Raw genomic sequence first — 18648 nt, 5'->3', positions numbered from 1 at the left:
TGTGCACTATAATGAGTCATCTGTTTTCCCATGAAACCTTTTCTATTTCTTTCCCTCCACATACAGTTGTCATATTCCCTCCTGTTATTGTTTCCTCAGTTTTCCTTTCCAGACAAATGGTATGTCCCCGAAGGCCCTGTTATTGTGGCTCCACATAATATTATGGATATAAGGCAGTTTAATTGATGAGAAATTAATTGCATGATCAATAATTCACTGGAAAACCTTTAAATAAATATATTCCTCTTGATAGTCTGTTTCCTATTGTTGTTGGATTTTTTCAGCTTGCGGCTTTGTGCACTGTTTCCTCTGAATAGAACCATGAGTTTCACCACACCCACCAGCGAATCACAAATCGTAAAAATCCATCTTAAAATGTTTTTTATTTTAATTTATTTATAAAGTTGAAAGACTTTGAAAAAGTTTTCAGTCACAGGTATTTCTAAAGAGTGTTTTGACAAGACTGGCAAGTCGTTCCTGACTCATTTTTTTTTTCACCACTGTATTATCATCAATACTGTAATATGCTTTCTGACATAGTTATAAAAATATATAATTATATATAACATAGTTATGAAAGCCACAAAAGCCATTAGAGTGATCCCTGTGAACTACAATCATCCCTCTGCATCTACTCCACAAACCAATGGGTGACATCATGATAGGTTTACATTTGGTTTATATCAAGCCTCCAGGAATAATACTGGGCTTTGAAGCCAATTTCACACAGTGGCCAAACCATGTAATTACAGCACTAGTATTTATCCAGGTCATTCCTGTGCAGTGGAAGTGGCTTTTTTTGGCTTCATGTGCCACTGAGCAGCTTTCATAGGAATGAATGGAGCACTGGCTCCAACACTGTATCTAGTTCTCTTTATATATCCATGGTTTATATCATCGGGTTAAGCAAAAAACTTTTCAGTTCTGCTGCAGTTTAGTGGGTCAGACTGAGTCCACAGTCTGACCAATACTGGATTTTCTATAAGCCAATACAAATATTTAAAGGTCCAGTGGGTAACATTGAGGGGGATCTATTGTCAGAAATGGAATATAATATTGTATGGTATGTTTTCATTAGTGTATAATCACCTGAAATATGCCGATGTAAACTAAATCTTCATATACAGTTACAATAATGGCAAAGGTCAAAGGTGTGCAGTGGTTGATATGAAGAGAGCAGGTTTGAGGCCTTCACTTGCTGTGAACAACAGAGATGACAAAAGGATGATATAAAAATGTATAGAAACTGCTGTTTATTAAATATTTTTTGTTAAATATGATGATGATGATGATAATGATGATGATGGAAATATTTCCAGAATATTGAACATTGAAGTGGCCCTCCTTTGAGGTGACAGTATCAGCGGTGGCCCCAAGACAGTTTCAGTTTGAGAACCCTGCTTTAGAATAAGCTGTTTTTATCTACAGATGGAGCACGTCCTCTCTACTATACTGAACCGCCATGTTTCTTCACTGTCCTGGCTCTGTCTCGGGTATGTTCATCTCTCTTTTGTGTCCCATGGAAAGAGTTTCTGTCCCATGGAAAGAGTTTCTGTCCGTGTTATTTGGTTGTGGTTTCTCTATTTGCAGTGTTTTTTTCTAAATGCCTCTCATGTGTTGTCAAATTGGTGAAGATGTTTTCTTAATTTGCTCGTGTTTTATCTATTTGCATGTGTTTTCTTAAGCTGTAGTGCATTGAGCTCTCAGGTACATTGTAAATGAACCTATAATAAGTAATTGAACAATTACATAAGGGATTTGTTATACATGGCAATGATCCTACAGAAAGGATTCCACTATGTGGAATGTTTTCAAAATATTCTCTTAGACTTAGGAATTCCCTACCACTCTTTAACATCATACCCTTTTTGTTAAGGAGGCAAAGTGCTGACAATAATTTTGTCAATGAGAAAATTAGCCAATTATGTTCAGTTGTTGAGTTCAGTCAATGAGATGTTTTATTTCTGAGTAATCAATGGCTCGTTCAAGTATTTAAGCACTGTGCAGCAGATGAAGTACGTTTTAGTTTTTTTGTGGGGTTTTACTGATGGAACATTTGAAGTGAACCTCAGATATCCCCCTCATGCAGGAGTTTCCTTCTGTGTTGTCGAGAGAGGATGGATTTATTACAATGAGGCCAAAGAAAAGGGGATGAAAGCTGCGGGTTGAGCTTATATTTAGTGAGAGAACCTGGCTCCTCCAGCTCAGAGGGAAGCAGAGGTTGGTAGATCCAGCCTGAAAGACTGAACTATGAGACTGAGAAGGTTGGGAAAACATGCATATCTGTTAAATCCATAAGAGTTGAATTTGAGAGATTGCACTGCTTAGAGTTAAAGTTATAAGCCTTGCGGGACTTATGAATACAGAAAAGGTTGGGGTTTGGTGCGTGTAGGGGTGCTGGCGGTGGGAGGTGGGCTTATTATTCCTATGAAATGAGGCCAATTCCAGTTAATCTGAAGGTGTATTAAAGTTGCATTTCTATCAGGTCATGTGAAAAGATTTCACAAAGAGAATAATTAGTCAGATTGACTACAGCTCTGCAGCACTCCCTCTTTCTCTATCTCACTTAGCCTCATTCACTGTCTCTTTCTCATCCCTCCATTTGTGTCAGTGCATTTACACAAAGTGGCCGAGTGAAAAGGACTGTTCAAGTTTAACAGGCCGAAGTGATGCCACACACTGTAACCTTGGTTGTCTTCTGTCTCTTGTCAAGGTCCTCACTGCTTCTTTCATCATGCCCTTTTGATGTAGATGTCTGAGTGACGGTTCTGGCAGGACGTTAACCACTTGCAACATGTACAAAGAAGGGAAAGTAGTCATAAAGCATCAAAACTCTAGCAAAACTATGTAGAATTAAGAATGTTTGTTAGACATGTTTGGTGCTGCGGCCTTCATTAGGGTCCAGTGGCATCTAGTAGTCCCCTTCCAAGCGTATAGGGGAAATTATGGTGGCTGTGAAAAACACAACCTTTGCCACACACAGTGTTTGGTGTGTCCGTTCTGGGATACTGTAGAAACATGGGGGTTCAACATGGCAGCCTCCGTAGAAGAGAGTAAAAAGGTCTCATTTTAAGAACAAAAACACAACAATTCTTATTTTCAGATGATTATACACTAATGGAAACATATCTATGAATATTATATTCTATTTCTGACAGTTGATCTCAACAGTTAGGTTATGTGAATAAAAATACCATTCATATTCTTAATAGAGGATTATGATTATTAGCCTTAATGTTGTAACCATCCAAGCTAGACTTACCACAAGACCTTGTCCATATGATAGCAACATGTGCAACATGTGTATTATATACACAGTGTTACAGTTACAATTTTTTTTGTCAAATCTTTTTTCACTGAATAAATGTGGGGATTACACAAAATGCAAACTCACAAATTGTGTCAAGCTATTTATTCATGCAATGACAAGATTACTAATTGTTTGAAGGAGAGTCTCATTTTAAAAGAGCATGTTTGATTTGAATCACAGCTGATACAGGAGGCTAGGAGCTAAGAATCATAATAAATCAGTTAATGTCAGTTTGTTTGTTTCACATTGTCAGTGTATTACCTTCAGTGGACAGTGCCCCTGATTTGTACTGCTGTGGATGCAGAAAGAAATGCGCTGCCATCCCAGTTTGATATCAAATTCTGTCAAACACATAAATTTAGGTTCATTAAAAAAAATACTGTGTAGAAAGCTGGAACTTAACACACATATTTTAATCCACCACCCTCTGGGCTCCCCATGAATGTTTCTCTAGATCCACCCTTGACATTGGTGTTTTAAAGTGTTAGTCCAGATCCAAACTAACGTGTTAACTAACAGATCGAGGCAGCGGTAGACCAGCAACTCCCTTGTTCTGTGAGGTAAAATGACCTTTGAAGGGAGCATAGGTGGACATAATGACTTCAGTTTACCAAAAATGGAGTAGAGCAGTGAAAATAATCTAAATATAACATATACTTAAGCTGATATTATGTTTTTTTTAGTTTAGATTAAGCCTATTTCTAGGTGGCTAAAATACATCTTTCTTCTGCCCAACTGCACAGCAGAACATTGCTTAGCTTCCATGCTTGTACTCTTGTGTGCTTCTCCATCTGTGGGGGTGCCATCGACTGCAGGTAATACACTGACTGTGGATAAGTACCTCATACAACCCCACTAGAAAAGATCCAAACTTACCCTTTAATGCCCAACATCATCAACCGAAAAGAAGAGAGGAACAGTTCTCATTGCAGTGACATGTTTTCTCATGTTTGCTATTTTTGAGTGGTATTTTCATGACTGAACATCAGGACACACACTCACACACTCTCTCTCTCTCACACACACACACACACACACACACACACACACACACACACACACACACACAGAGTTGTACATGGCAGTGCTGCATTCAGAAGGTTTTCATAACACTTTGCTTTGACAAGCCGTTAGTTGTTCACATATCACAATCCAGTAAATGTCTTTCTCTAACGTCCCCACTCCATCTTCCTCCCACCTTCCTCTTCCTCCCACATCCTCCTCTCTCCATGGCTGCGATAGTTACCATGGAAACAGAAAGGGTTTGGAGGGATGCTGCCATGTGGATGCCAGTGTGCGGGTGGGTGGCATCCTGGGACTTCCAGGCCCTTTTCCTTCTCTGTCCAGAAAAGAAATATCAGTTAATGACATCCACGAAGGAGGTGCCTCACAGCCAGACAGTTCTCTTGTGAAGGGAGGACGAGAGGAATGTGTCAGAATGTCCGTTATCTTGGTAAAGTCAAGCCACATGGAAAGAAAATGAAATAGCTGCTAATGGGTTTCAGCCAATTTTGCCCTCATAATACTTAAAAAGAAGGACACTAAAGTACAAAACTGACAGAAAGTGTAAAGGCAAAACCCATAAAAGGCGACTCAAAAACAGTTATTTCAAGTCATTACTGAAATGTCAGGCTGTATTGAGTCATGGTACTTCTTGTAAAGATCCAGAATATTTTTTTAGTTGATCATTCGTCAGACAGACACACAGCAACACAAGTAATTAGTTATAAGTGCTGAAAGTTAGCGAGGTCTGTGTTGTGCCTGGCTGCTCACGTCCGTGCTGACCCTACCACTGAGCAAAAAGCTCATCACTCCCACTGCACTCATTAAATTAACATAAAAAGTGTTCAACATAAAGAGATGGTTTTGCCATTGATGGAAATATTCAGTACTTTATGTTTTAATATGATTTTTTTTAATGTTTTTATATGATTATTTTTGAACCTACACTAATAGTTGTGCACACAAATGAACCGAATCTTACTTATATTATTACTGTTGGTTAACAGGATAAGTATAAAGTACTGTATGTTCCAAAGTCTTGTCGTATCAAAATTGCATTGAATCCAAATATGTCATTTAAATGAGATTCTCCATGGCCCTGACAACTTTGTACTGTTTGTAGCATTAGGTGGCGATCACACATGCATCACTACAGACGCAGCTGCTTCAAAAACAGCTGGTGTGCCAGTGGAACAAGGCAGTGTGCACAACTGGGCGATCAAATATGATTACCGGGAAGATTCGAGCAGACGTCGAGCTCTACATGAGTAAACTCTGGCTTCCTTTCAAAGAAGAGGATAACCCTTTTACTTTTGACTTTTACCCCCCACTACACCCCTCCTCTGTAGCTCTTTCATAGTGAAACAGATAGCTAGCTAGCTAACGTATTTACTGGCATACTAAACAGCATCAGAACAGGAAGGAAGTGGTAAAGTAGTAAACCCACCTCTTGCTTGATGTGATCGGGCCAAGTGTGACACTGACAACCGGTCTGACTCTGCGCTTTGTGCTGAAAAAAATGGATAAACTTTTATGCGTGTCTACAAAATGCTAAAAAACTGGCGCGGGAGAGGAGTGATACGTTTCTAGCGTTACATTTCTGTGTAATCTGCCTCTTAAGCTTCTCTGGGGACTTGTATGTGCACATGACTGATAGCTAAAGATAGCCAGTATTGCTAATAATCTTGTGTCAATGATAAATTGACTTTTCTGTCCTGGACTGTCCTCTGGACTCCATTGAGGAAGTGGGTGAGAAGAGGATGTTAGTGAAGCTGACATCCATCATGGACAACACCTCTCACCCCTTACATGCCCCTGTGGGGTCCCTGAGTAGCTCCTTCAGCAGCAGACTGTTACATCCTCGGTGTAAGAAGGAGAGGTTCCGCAGGTTTTTTATCCCTGCTGCTGTCAGACTCTACAACACCTGTACTACCTGATCATGTTGTAGTTTCTGTTTTTCTGTTCTTTTATCTGTATTAATTTTTTTCACTCCAATTACTTACTTGCTGCTGTGACGAGTGAATTTCCCCGTTGTGGGATGAATAAAGTATAATCTAATCTAATCTATGACTGTGATAACCCAATAACATTGAAATGAATGCCACATCAATACCGAAACACAGCTGCTAACATTCTGGATGCTTCTCGCTAACTGACTGTATTTGTACAATTTGTAACTTCCCTGCTTTTACAGACATGTAAGCTACTAAGTAGACTTATTTATGTGCCTAAATGAAGTCATCTGAGAGCACAGATTTGGTTTGAAAACAAGTATCTGTACAGATAATGGAGTTTTTACGAGTATCAACTGAGTAAAATGTGTCAATATCCATACTCGTACATACAGCAACATTTATTAAAAAACTAAAAGATATATATATACACACATGTAATAATTCTCTTACTCAAAAACATTGCTTTGATGCTCAATTCTGTAAATAGTTTTCTAATAAGTATAGCACCTTCTGACCAACCAATATACATTTCAAGGTTTGATTTAGACAGTTTAGGGTTAGTCCTGTCCACTTCTGGTTTAAACACCACCCATGTCCAGTTTAAGCCCTGCCCACTTCAAATATGGGAACATATACAGATAATATAGTTGGTTGAACAGATACAGATTATGGCGTACTCAATCATCCCTACTGCATACAAATACACCCCATTTGTCAACATTTAGTCTACTAGTATCACAGTTGGACCAAGATTTTCCGCTCACATGAAAAACATTTATTTCAAACAAGTACAGTATACTTACTGAATGACCATAAATATGACAAACTAGAATTTGTCATAAATGCCATACCTTAAACTCCACCTTCATAAGATATCTAACTAATCATATTGTAACAAGCCTTCCTGTAAATGCTGCAGGAAATGTCACTGGTGCCTCCCATGTGCCTCCCATGTCTCAGCCAAAGAATTAACAAGGGGAAAAATAGACATTCATCTACATCTGCCAGGCAGTGGCAGTACTGCAAAACATGCAAAAACATGTCAGATACAACTATGTTGTCTTGTTTATTTTGTTTTTACAAAAACATCATAGGTAAGATCAAATGTTTGACATTTTAATTCAATTCAATTCAATTTTATTTGTATAGCGCCAGTTCATAACAGAAGTTATCTCAGGACACTTTTCAAATGGAGCAGGTCTAGACCGATATACTGTTTATAGAAAAGGAAATAAAAAAGAGGCTGGGTTACATTGAAGTGGCATGCTCTCTTGCTCACATGAGCCTGAAGGTTGTAGGTTTGTAGAGCACGCCATTTACAAGATTAAATAGTTTCTAGAGCAATGTGTTTCCACATCCTCAAGTCCTGGTAGCTTATTATAAACAGAGAACCAGTCGTCAGCAGCCATCAGCTTTTCCTCCGATTGGTGTAGGGTATTCAGTAGAAAACCATTGTTCTTCCGTTTCACGAGGAAATCAATAGAAACGTAATTAGTCGCTTCGTCTCGTCTGAGGATATTTGCGTTATTGCCTTATTTCATGAGGACATAGTTTGTCAGTGTTTTTTGGCATCAGAACCTGATGTTTGTTCCATGAATGAACCACTAATAATATCTTTCAAAGCTTGCAGGTACAATCACACATGACAATGTACATTTGACCAGAAAAGATCTATCTCGGGCAATTATCCCTAACTGAGGTGTGCAGTAGTGTGCTCACAAGTAGGAAATCAATCCAAAACTTTTGACATGCTTTAAAAGACAGCCACCATCCTGATTCCATAAAAACGTCCTGCACTCCTGTTCTCTTTATTTAAACATCCTGCTTCTACTAATGCTTGTGCTCTTTAGTTTAGCAATGAATTAATAACAAGAGCAATTCTCACAGGCTATTATGTTTTTGCACAGGTTTATGAACCCATTCTCTAATTAGATTGTTTAAGAAACATTACCATCTTCCATGAAATACTAAGAAAGAGTGGATTTAGATGATTGATTTCAGTCCTGCTGAGATCTATTGATAAGTAGGCTAAATAACACAGTTCAGCCAAACAATGCCCTGCTTTCTCTGCACCAACTTGTGTGTATTTGTGAGGCAATTAAGAAAGCCCTTTGGCCTGTGCTCCATTTGCCAGAGCCTCCATTTAGATTAACCAGTAGCTCCAATTAGGAGCAGGCGCTTCCTTTTCTGTGAGCACGCCAGCCTCTAATGGCTGGATAGATTGATTTAAATGCAAACTAGAGAGGATTTAATGAACTGCTTTTACAGAAAGCGTTTAATAGGAATTTGCACACCCACGGACAGGTTGCCAAACAGTTCACACACCATTAATTATGCATTGTAGTGTTTTTCTTGAAAACAGAGACTATTGTTGCTCTGGAATTATTGGCACTAAGCAGCACGCAAAGACAGTGTCTGCTGACATTTGATACAGCTGAGATGTGTAGATACTGTTGAATATAATTAGTGTAAGGAATGCCGAAGTAAACAGATAGAAGAACGTATGCTGACTGTTGATCATAGCCCTCAAAACTTGTGGATGTAGTGGATCTTAGACTGACATTGACATACATCTGGTAAACACTGTAGAACTAATGTATCCCGGCACACAAGATGAGAGTAATGTTATACATCTGTTATATTGTGGAGTTATGATTTAGGTGCTTCTATCTGCATTGTAATGAGTGGAGATACGGGCAATTGGGCATTAATGAGCCGTGAATCTGACATAGTATTCTGGAGGGATTTTGGTTGTGTTGCTCTGGGTTTTACAGCGTGTGTCATTCAGTTAAGTGAGCGGGAAATTGTGGAGAACGTTTATCTCAACAATAATCTCAATATTCTCTGTGCATTCCATGAAAATTGTAGGACTGTATATATAAAGTACTGGCACCATTGCACAAAGAGTAGTGTGACTAGTTCTAATTTATTTTTGGACAACCTTTAAAAGAGTACTGAGGGAATTTAATATTGGACTTCCATAAACTCACAACAGACAGATGATAAAAAGGTCAAAGTCTGAGCAGCTGAGGCCCAGATGGGATATATCCTAACGTTTAGTCCTTAGTTTGGTTTAAAGGATAGGGTAAATACTCAAATGCCCATTTGTTGTAATTGTTTTCCCGGTTAATACAGACTGGAAATAAATTCCTTCTTTAAGCAATTTTAGTGTAAGAGAGGGACACATTACCATATTCCTTATTCTGTGCATTCTTAAAGGTTATATATACAAAATCCACTTGCCACTAGATGTTGCACTAGAACACCAGCATCTCAGACTTATGCGTAAAATATTTATTTCAGCATCCTTTGCACTCTGCACCATTGCACTATTATCTACTGTCTACAAATGTTTGTTTATAGATATATATAACTGTACATATAAGTCTGTCTTTTTTTTTTTAAAACTTTCTGTTTATTTGTACTGTTAATCTATGTTTGTACATTGAGAGCAACATAAAACCTCAGTCAAATTCCTTGTATGTGCACACATACCTGGCCAATAGAAGTGATTCTGATTCTGATTCAAAACAATGGATGCTACACCTGCAAAACCAGTAAATAATTATAAAACACTTGTCCAACTGGACAGAAACTAAATAAAACTCACCAAAACTGTCTTTGGCAAATGCATCCATTAAAGTGTCCAATCTGACAACATTAATAAAAGAATCCCTGCAGAGATCGACTTTTAGTTTAAGCAGAAACAGCCGTAATATTGCCATCGCTCACCAACAGACTCCATAAACAAAAGCAGTAATTTTACCTTGCATATTATAGTAACATCCTAACTTCATTCAGAATGGACAGAAACATAGTAACACTCCACCAAGCAGTCTTTATCAGTCTTTCAACTGTTCCAACAAAGAACAAACTCTGGCTTAGTCGAACTAAATCCCTCACATTTGTAGATGAGCAAAACAACAATGTCAGTCACTCTACTCAGTTTGAAACAGAAGGACTCACATGCACACGCAGCCAGACCGGCCTTCGTGACATTCTGCAACCAATCAATAGGACGAATTATGTGAACGTGACATTACAAGGTGCATTGATGTTTTATTTTTGTTAGACCCACCTTAGCTAATAAATTCCCACATTCTTCAAACTCCACCCTTTGGTTAGAAGTTTACAAGCATTTCATAAGTGTCAAAAATGTTTCTTGACATTTACATTAAGTTTATGCAAGGAGTCAGTATTTGTGGTGTTGACCCTTCTTTTTCAAGACCTCTGCAATTCGCCCCGGCAAGCTTTCAATGAACTTCTGGGCCACATCCTGACTGATGGCAGCCCATTCTTGCATAATCAATGCTTGGCGTTTGCCAGAATTTGTGGGTTTTTGTTTGTCCACCCGCCTCTTCAGGATTGACCACAAGTTCTCAATGGGATTATGGTCTGGGGAGTTTCCTGGCCATGGACCCAAAATGTTGATGTTTCGTTCCCCGAGGCACTTAGTTATCACTTTTTCCTTATGGCAAGGTGCTCCATCATGCTGGAAAAGCTATTGTTCGTTACCAAACTGTTCTTGGATGGTTGGGGGAAGTTATCCTCGGAGGATGTTTTGGTACCATTCTTTATTCATGGCTGTGTTCTTAAGCAAAATTTAGAGTGAGCCCACTCCCTTGGTTGAGAAGCAACCCCACACATGAATGGTCTCAGGATGCTTTACTGTTGCCATGATAAGGACTGATGGTAGCGCTAACCTTTTCTTCTCCGGACAAGCTTTTTTCCGGATGCCCCAAACAATCGGAAAGGGGATTCATCATAGAAAATGACTTTACCCCAGTCCTCAGCAGTCCAATCCCTGTACCTTTTGCAGAATATCAGTCTGTCCCTGAGGTTTTTACTGGACAGAATTGGCTTCTTTCCAGCCCTTCTTGACACCAGGCGATTCCCCAGAAGTCTTCACCTTACTGTGCGTGCAGATGCACTCACACCTGCCATTCCTGAGCAAGCCCTGCACTGGTGGTGCCCTGATACCACAGCTGAATCAACTTTAGGAGACGGTCCTGGCGCTTGCTGGACTTTCTTGAAGCCTTGGTCACATGAAATGCAGTGGACACTTTGGGATTAAGTTCATTTTCATGGCAAAGAGAGACTTTGCAATTAATTGCAATTCATCTGATCACTCTTCATAACATTCTGGAGTATATGCAAATTGCCATCATAAAAACTGATTCAGCATACTTGTGAAAATGTATATTTGTGTCATTCTCAAAACTACGACTGTACATGAAGGTTTGTAAGAAGATATAACATCAGTCCTTGTCTTTTGAGCTGATGTAATAGCATTTCTTTATGTTTTAAATTGAATTTATATGCAGTACATTTATTTTTGAATGTATTGCACATTAAATTAAGCAGTGACTATGAGGTTAGAGTGCTGACTAAGGCTGTCATTTTTTTCAAAAAGTGACGTTCAATCAAATTTAAAAAAAATACTTATTACACATAGTACAAATGTATGACAACACATGGGAAAACATAGCTTAAAGACTAAAGGACAAGACATTCACTCTTACCGCACCAGTGGGCCGCATATCCTTGCGTATAAATCTTATAGTCTTATCGGTGATGGTTATTTCTCAGATGCTTTGGCGATGCAGTTGTCTGCTCCGGAAGCTTTCCTCCATGCTTTGCTCCCTGCTGTCCATCATTTTGATTTGAAACAGGTCACACTTTGAAAATCAATGAAGTTCAAACTAACTAAACATTTTTTTTTTTAAATTAGATCTAATTAAAAAGTGATAAACTTAGTGCTGACTTTCAGCTTTATCTTCAAGAATAGTCACACCCATATTGGGGTAGTATCCGCTTGTGGATACTTATTGCATGGTTTACTAAATGTGGATATAGAGTACAGAGCCTGCAGAAAACTGTACCAATATTTATGGACAGCACTGTAGTTTTTAGATAAACTTGATCAAGTTTTATTTAGTTGCTTGCACAGTCAGCACCTGCCGATGTGGTTACGCCTTCACATGTAATCACAGGAAGCATTGAAGCATCACAAAAACTTAACACATTAATATTAGTTTACCATAACAAATTAATTTGGTTTCAGTGCCACATTGGTGCCTCTTTATCATTATGCCCATGAATAGTCTCTTTTTAGCAGGGTTTTTTAAAATCTTTTTTTTATATTGTCTGTTTGTTTTTTATTAAACACTTAGCTTTCTAAAGTGTATTGTGTTGAATTGGAACTGCATTGTGTTGAATTGGTGTTCCTAATGTCTTCATGTTTGTTTCCAGATGTTGGTGACAACTCCAGAGAAGTGGGATGTTGTGACCAGGAAGAGTGTCGGAGACGTGGCTCTGTCCCAAATTGTGCGTCTCCTAATCTTGGATGAAGTTCACCTTCTCCATGAAGACCGAGGCCCAGTACTGGAAAGCCTGGTGGCCAGGACCATCAGACAGGTTAGTCCCACTCCCTCTCTGCTTCTGAATGCCCCCTCAGCCCCCTTTGTCCTCAGTAGAAATAGTTTGAATTGGTGTCAGTTTTTGTTTATTCTACCGATGAAAAAGGCATTTTGTGTTGTGTACTTTCTAGAATGGCAAGGTTGCAACATTTTCAAAAACAAACATAATTTAGAAGATGCATGAAAATAACATTATCTTACTTTTTTGTCAATGAAATTTTAAACGATTGGCAATATTTTTGCATTCTGTTTGAGAAGGAGCTCCAAATCTATACAAACCATAATACAATTTTGAGTAAAATGTGAATTCAGTTTTATCCAATAAGTATCAATACGTTCCAACCTTTTGTGCATATCAGGTGACCACAAAAGGGGTCCAGATAAGGGGAGACAACACTGTTTTCACTCTCAATCTTTCACAGGTCTTTTCTATAGTGTCTCTGTCAACTGGACCCATAATAATTAGAACACTTACACTAATTTGTTCATTGTTTATATGTTTCTGTTGGTTTGCAGATTAAACAAATGAGATACAACTTGTTAATTGGCGAGCTTGAGATTGTTGATTCAAAGAAACTGAATAAGCATACTGTCTGGAGTTGAATGTCCTGGGTAAATTAGCATTTCCTTCAGCTCTTTGTTTGCGGAAGGGGGCCATGTCTGAAATCACAGAATAAATAACTTCCAACTTCACTGAAACAAATACTGGTAGACTTATTGATATGATGGATGATGCATAACGTCAACATTGCAAATTAATTCGCTACAAACTTGATGCTCTTTCTCCATTTCATTCCTCTTCTGTTCCTGCCTGAACCCGCCATGTCTTCATCCACAGAGTCAGAGTCCTGGTGGGAACCACTGTTAAATCAGCTGACCTCCATCGATCAGTCTTGCAGGCTTTGAGCCCATTTCCACTGCCTGGTGCTCATTCAAGCCCCGCTCCCTGTGGCATTCCCCCATGTCCTATGTTAGTAGTGAAAACAAACCAAACGCCCGTCCTCCAAACTCCCAGTCCGAGTATAGTCAGCTAATAGGACTGCTAAGTAGCTAATGGCAGCATCTAGTTAGCATATGCAGCAGTGCACCACTAAGTAAGGGACACCCTGTGTTACAAGAGAAAAGGTCTGTGTTGAAACAATCCTCTGATACTTAAATAAAAACAAGGATGCGTATTTACATATGTTTGCACTGCTTTCATATACTGTATTATACCTGACTCAAATCACTTAGTGCCTGATTGCTGCTGGCTTTGATGAGTTGAAACCTTAAAACTCTGATACACATATTTTTAGATTCGGTGTGATTTACACATTCCGAGGACAACGTTATCTTCACTATCTCAGTATTCCAGTGGTAGTTGTCTGTACACCCACAGATACACTGAAAAACGGGAACTGTGAACTTCTAATAGCTAATTTGGCAAACTTTTTTTTTTCTTAAAGTATCTTTTAGGGCTTTTATTGCCTTATAATTGAGATAGCTGAAGAGTGACAGGAAAGGGGGAGAGAGAGGGGATGAAACGCAGCAAAGGGCAGGTACATGGGGTGCAGCTCTACCAGATGAGCTACCAGGACACAAATAAATGATAAAGGAAAAAACAGGACTCAAGCTGTAGCCCAGAGCTAAATAAGTCTTACCATGGCAACATTATATTATTGAATGATATTCAGTCGATTTGAAAAAAATGTTATGCTATCTTTGGTATGTGACCGTTTTCCATACTTAGTACTACAGGTACATTTCTATCAGTACTCAGAAGGTATTGAGGTTAAATACCTATCTCTACCTTACTAATGTGCTGATAATGCTTCTTTTTACCATCTAGTATATTTCTGCAAAGTTGCACTTTTGCTTCACTTTCAGTGTGACAAATAACATTTCAAGTCCAACAAGCAAACAGAGAGAAAGTGGCTCACAGACAGCACTGTACCTCTCCTCACCATCTCCCTATTGCAGCAGTGTACGTCATGCACCAGTCATTTTCCACATTTACCCCCATCATCCACGAAATCTCCCTATAGCCTCTGTTAAACACTCTACTGAGGGCTGCGAGGTGAGACACAAACAGAGAGAAGAGACAGGGGGGTCAGAGCAGAGAGAGAGTGTGTAAGTTTGAAGAGTCATTGGAGAGTGAGCAGTTAGTTTAACTAGGGAGTTATATGTGTAGGTATTCTATTGCTATGTGCACACTCTTCCACAAAGGGGTCCTAATGACATATCATATACAGCATGAGTCCTGCCTCTTGGCGCTATGCTGCTGCACGAAGAAAATCTTCATGTCTGAGAAGCTAATTTCCGCTAGTGATGATTGACAGGTGTTGGGACAGGAATCAGTCAGGACATTTCAGACATTAGCGCGATTATGTGAATTCAGACAGGTAGGAGCCATAGTGTCCCGTATCCCATTCTGATGAGCCACTGTCATTTGTCAGTCCGTGGAAGGAAATCAATGAATGGAGAGGATGCAAAGAGATGTAAAGGGATATTTTTAGAATGCATAGACCACTGCAGCTGACTCATCTATGCATCATGCTCTATGAATTTTGATCCTGAAAGTATCTCTATAAATAAATGTCCATTTTGTTTGTCCCTGGCACTGATGACTGTGTACCCAGTTTATGAAAGTCTTTACATGTGTGTAGTGTCTATGTTGGATAAAGACTACACTTCTATGGAAAAATACATAAATGCAGCTACATACTTTTTGAGTCAATTATATGCAAATACGTTTGGCTTCACCACTGATAACACAGCAATAAAAGGAACAGTGACCTTAATGTAAATAGTACATGGTAAATGGACTGTATTTATATATGCCTTTCTGGTCTCTAGCTTTACACTACTGCCACACTCACCCATTCACACAGGCAAAGGCCATCACAAACAGAGTAATACTTATTCACACATTGCTGGTTCAGTATCTTGCTCAAGACACTTCAACATGCAGCAGGAGGAGGTGGGGATATCCACCCTAATGTGTACACTTATGGCTACTTATAAAAGCTATTATAGTTCATAATCCATCTGCAAACTATCACCAGCAGTAGTATCTCATCATCATCAGACTTTGTGAAGGTAATAAGGATCCAGCAGTTAAAGAGTCGCAAACTTTTTCACTGCCAGGGTTCCCACGTGTCCTGGAAAACCTGGGAAATTTAGAGACTAGTTTCCCAGTCATGATAAAAGAAATGGATTGAAATGACCAAATATCCTAGAAATGATCTATGCTGTCCTGAAAAACGTTTATTGTGTTTAAACTCCTCACTCAGGTCACCTACATAGGTGCATATTTAGTTTGAAACTCGACAGTTGGTTACTGCGCTGGGTATGGTGAAGTAAAAACCTTTTTAACATTTCAACCATGTCAGTCAGTGTAGCTGTTCACACCAGACGCTGAGTGGAGCGGACCGTCGTGATAAACCTGAGACACCCCGTCATTAAAAAATGAGGAATAAAACTGGAGTCAATTTTAACTTGAGTGTGACTGCAGTATGATGGGCCAACTCAAGTGCTCCTCATTATGAGAAATGTGCAAATACAACAGTTGCATGCTGAAGGAGCAGAGTGAGGAGAGCAGAGTGAAACAGAGAGGCAGGGATGCAGGGATGAGCTGCTGTGCTGTGCAGCGACAGAGACCTCCTGGCAGGGTTAACCGCAAGGTAATTGAAAACTGGTCCGTACATGTGACCGCTGTTTACTCGGTTCACAGCCCATTTATCTGCAGGTTTAGCTGATATTACTGAAGAAGGGCTGACTGGGTGCTTTGTGCACCTTAACACCTCTAGAGGTTGTGCTGCAGTGCACAGGCTTGAAGCCTCTTGACTGTCTGTCTGTTTGCCAGCAGACTGCACTCGCTGTCAGTGCTTAGAACAAAGCTGTAGATCTCGACTCAACCATTAGCATGTCAATAAACACTGAGGCCTCAGTGCAAGCGCAGTACACAAAATCCATGGTTGAGCACTGGATAATTCCTGAATGACTGCAGCTTGTGCTCCACCATGCAGCTACAGTTGACTTAAGGAACATTAAATAAATAGATAGATGTAAATTCACCCAACTTTAGTTAGACAAGTGGCCACACAGTTCCCATTCCACTCTTTTCAGGATGCACCAGTACCACTTTTTTATTACAAGTATTTACATTTGGGTACTTGCTGAGACAGAGTACTGATATAAGTATTGAATATTACCACTGCAGGTCTAACAGCGTGTTTCATATTCATCCGATGTTCCTCACTGTCTGACTACAACACGTTAAATGTTGCTAATATTGTCGGAAAGTTGTCTAAAATATCTCCAAACTGTTCACATTGCTTCTCATTCACTTACTTGCTCAGTTAAGAAGAGGTTATGTAATGTCACACTGCTGTGAAGTGGTATTAGATGTGGTATAGGGTTGAGCCATTGGTGATTGATTGAGTTTTTTTAGGGTGTGATATTTGTCATTTTATTTTGCTACTTTAATGGTTAATGACGACACTCAGCCAAGCAACAAATGAGGTTGGTGGGGTTGTTGGACTGAATTCTTTTTTTTTTTTTTACATATCGCCAAACCCTAGTGTGGTACATGAGTAGTTTTATGATTACAAGTACAAGTACATGAGCACAGTATTGGACCCAATACCAGACACTGGTATCAGTATTGGCTCATCCCTGCACTCTTTGTCCAGTGTGACCATAACACCTCCAGGCGGCATTGGCTCAGTCTGCAGGGACTTGGCATGGGAACTGGAGGGGGGCCGGTTCAAGTCCAGCACAGACCACAGTATGGAGTGTGGACTGGCAGCTGGAGAGGTGCCAATTCCACCTCTTGAGCACTGCTGAGGTGCTCTTAAGCAAGGCACTGAACCCCTAACTGCCGCTCTGTGGCAGTCCATCCTCTCTCCGCATTTGCATCTGTGCGTGTGATTTAACTTTGGGCCAATGTGTGTAAAAATTGGAGCGATACCATTAGGGATTAATAAAGTTAATCTTCTTCTCGATACAGTAGATCTAACCTGACTAGAATGGTATAGCTAACAGACAACAATGGTCCCACTACCAAAGCTGTCCAGGTGGAAGTGTCTTTAGAATGGATGTTTCACAAGACATAAAGTGGATTTTACTGTGATTATTTATTCCACCGAATAATGTCATCGACCCTTAACTGAATATCCTGGACTGAATGGATCTGGACAAATACACGTATCTTTAGACCCCTAGGTGTTTTTTTCAGTGTATCAAAAATAGGCACATTTGAAATCCTGACACAGCAGAGTGGAAACTAGAAGATAAGCTGGAGCAGGATGAATACAATACTAGTAGGAGGAAAACTATCAGCAGGTGGACTCCACAGTAACTCCTCTCCTCTCATTCTTCTTATGAGTTAGGTGCACAGTATTCTATGGTTTTCTGACTCCAATCCCAAGCCCAGGTTGGATAGATTGCTAAGCTTTTGCATTAAATTGCACTTCCTGTAGGTTCTTGAGGGAGTGCCTGTACCAGGGGAAAGCAGCTGCGGAACCACATCCAGCTCCTAAACCCCTCTCCAGTGGCTCCCTGTGGCTTTGACAAAAATTATATGGAAAAGAACATAAAAAAAAAAAAAAAAACGTCAGTTTTTTAAAACATTTAGTTAAGAGTTATTTTTTCAGACTTGACAAAGCTCCTCCAGATGCACAGAAGACCTTATACAACTGTTTTCACAGAATCAGGGCTCGTACGCGTCCTGGAAAAGCTCTAAGAGCTGTACATTTAAAGTCTAGTTTTCCAGTCATGGAAACACCTGGAAACTGATTAAAATGACCAAATATCCTGGAAAGAATCTGTGTAGTCCTTGTATTTCAGTCCCTCACTCAGATTAACTACATAAACCTGGGTGCGTATTTAGTTTGAAACCCAACTGTTGGATAAACTGTACAACCCTTCACAGCGGGTTTACCAGATTCAGAGTGGAACTGACTTGCAGAGATCTTTTCTT

At 39.5% G+C, this 18648-nt stretch overlaps 1 protein-coding gene across 4 annotated transcripts in view; it reads left to right on the top strand.

The window, feature by feature from the left end:
• ascc3 (activating signal cointegrator 1 complex subunit 3) overlaps positions 1-18648 on the top strand; it is a 167363-nt gene that overhangs the window by 64773 nt on the left and 83942 nt on the right. For all 4 annotated transcript variants that reach the window (XM_051407231.1, XM_051407232.1, XM_051407230.1 and 1 more), the window contains exon 11: positions 12520-12684. In XM_051407231.1, coding sequence (XP_051263191.1) covers positions 12520-12684 — 165 coding nt within the window. The remainder of the gene's footprint in view (positions 1-12519; positions 12685-18648) is intronic.

The sequence above is a fragment of the Dicentrarchus labrax genome, unplaced genomic scaffold (genome assembly GCF_905237075.1).
Source record: "Dicentrarchus labrax unplaced genomic scaffold, dlabrax2021, whole genome shotgun sequence".
NCBI classification, from domain to species: Eukaryota; Metazoa; Chordata; class Actinopteri; family Moronidae; genus Dicentrarchus; species Dicentrarchus labrax.
This window is presented reverse-complemented; position numbering and strand designations above follow the sequence as displayed.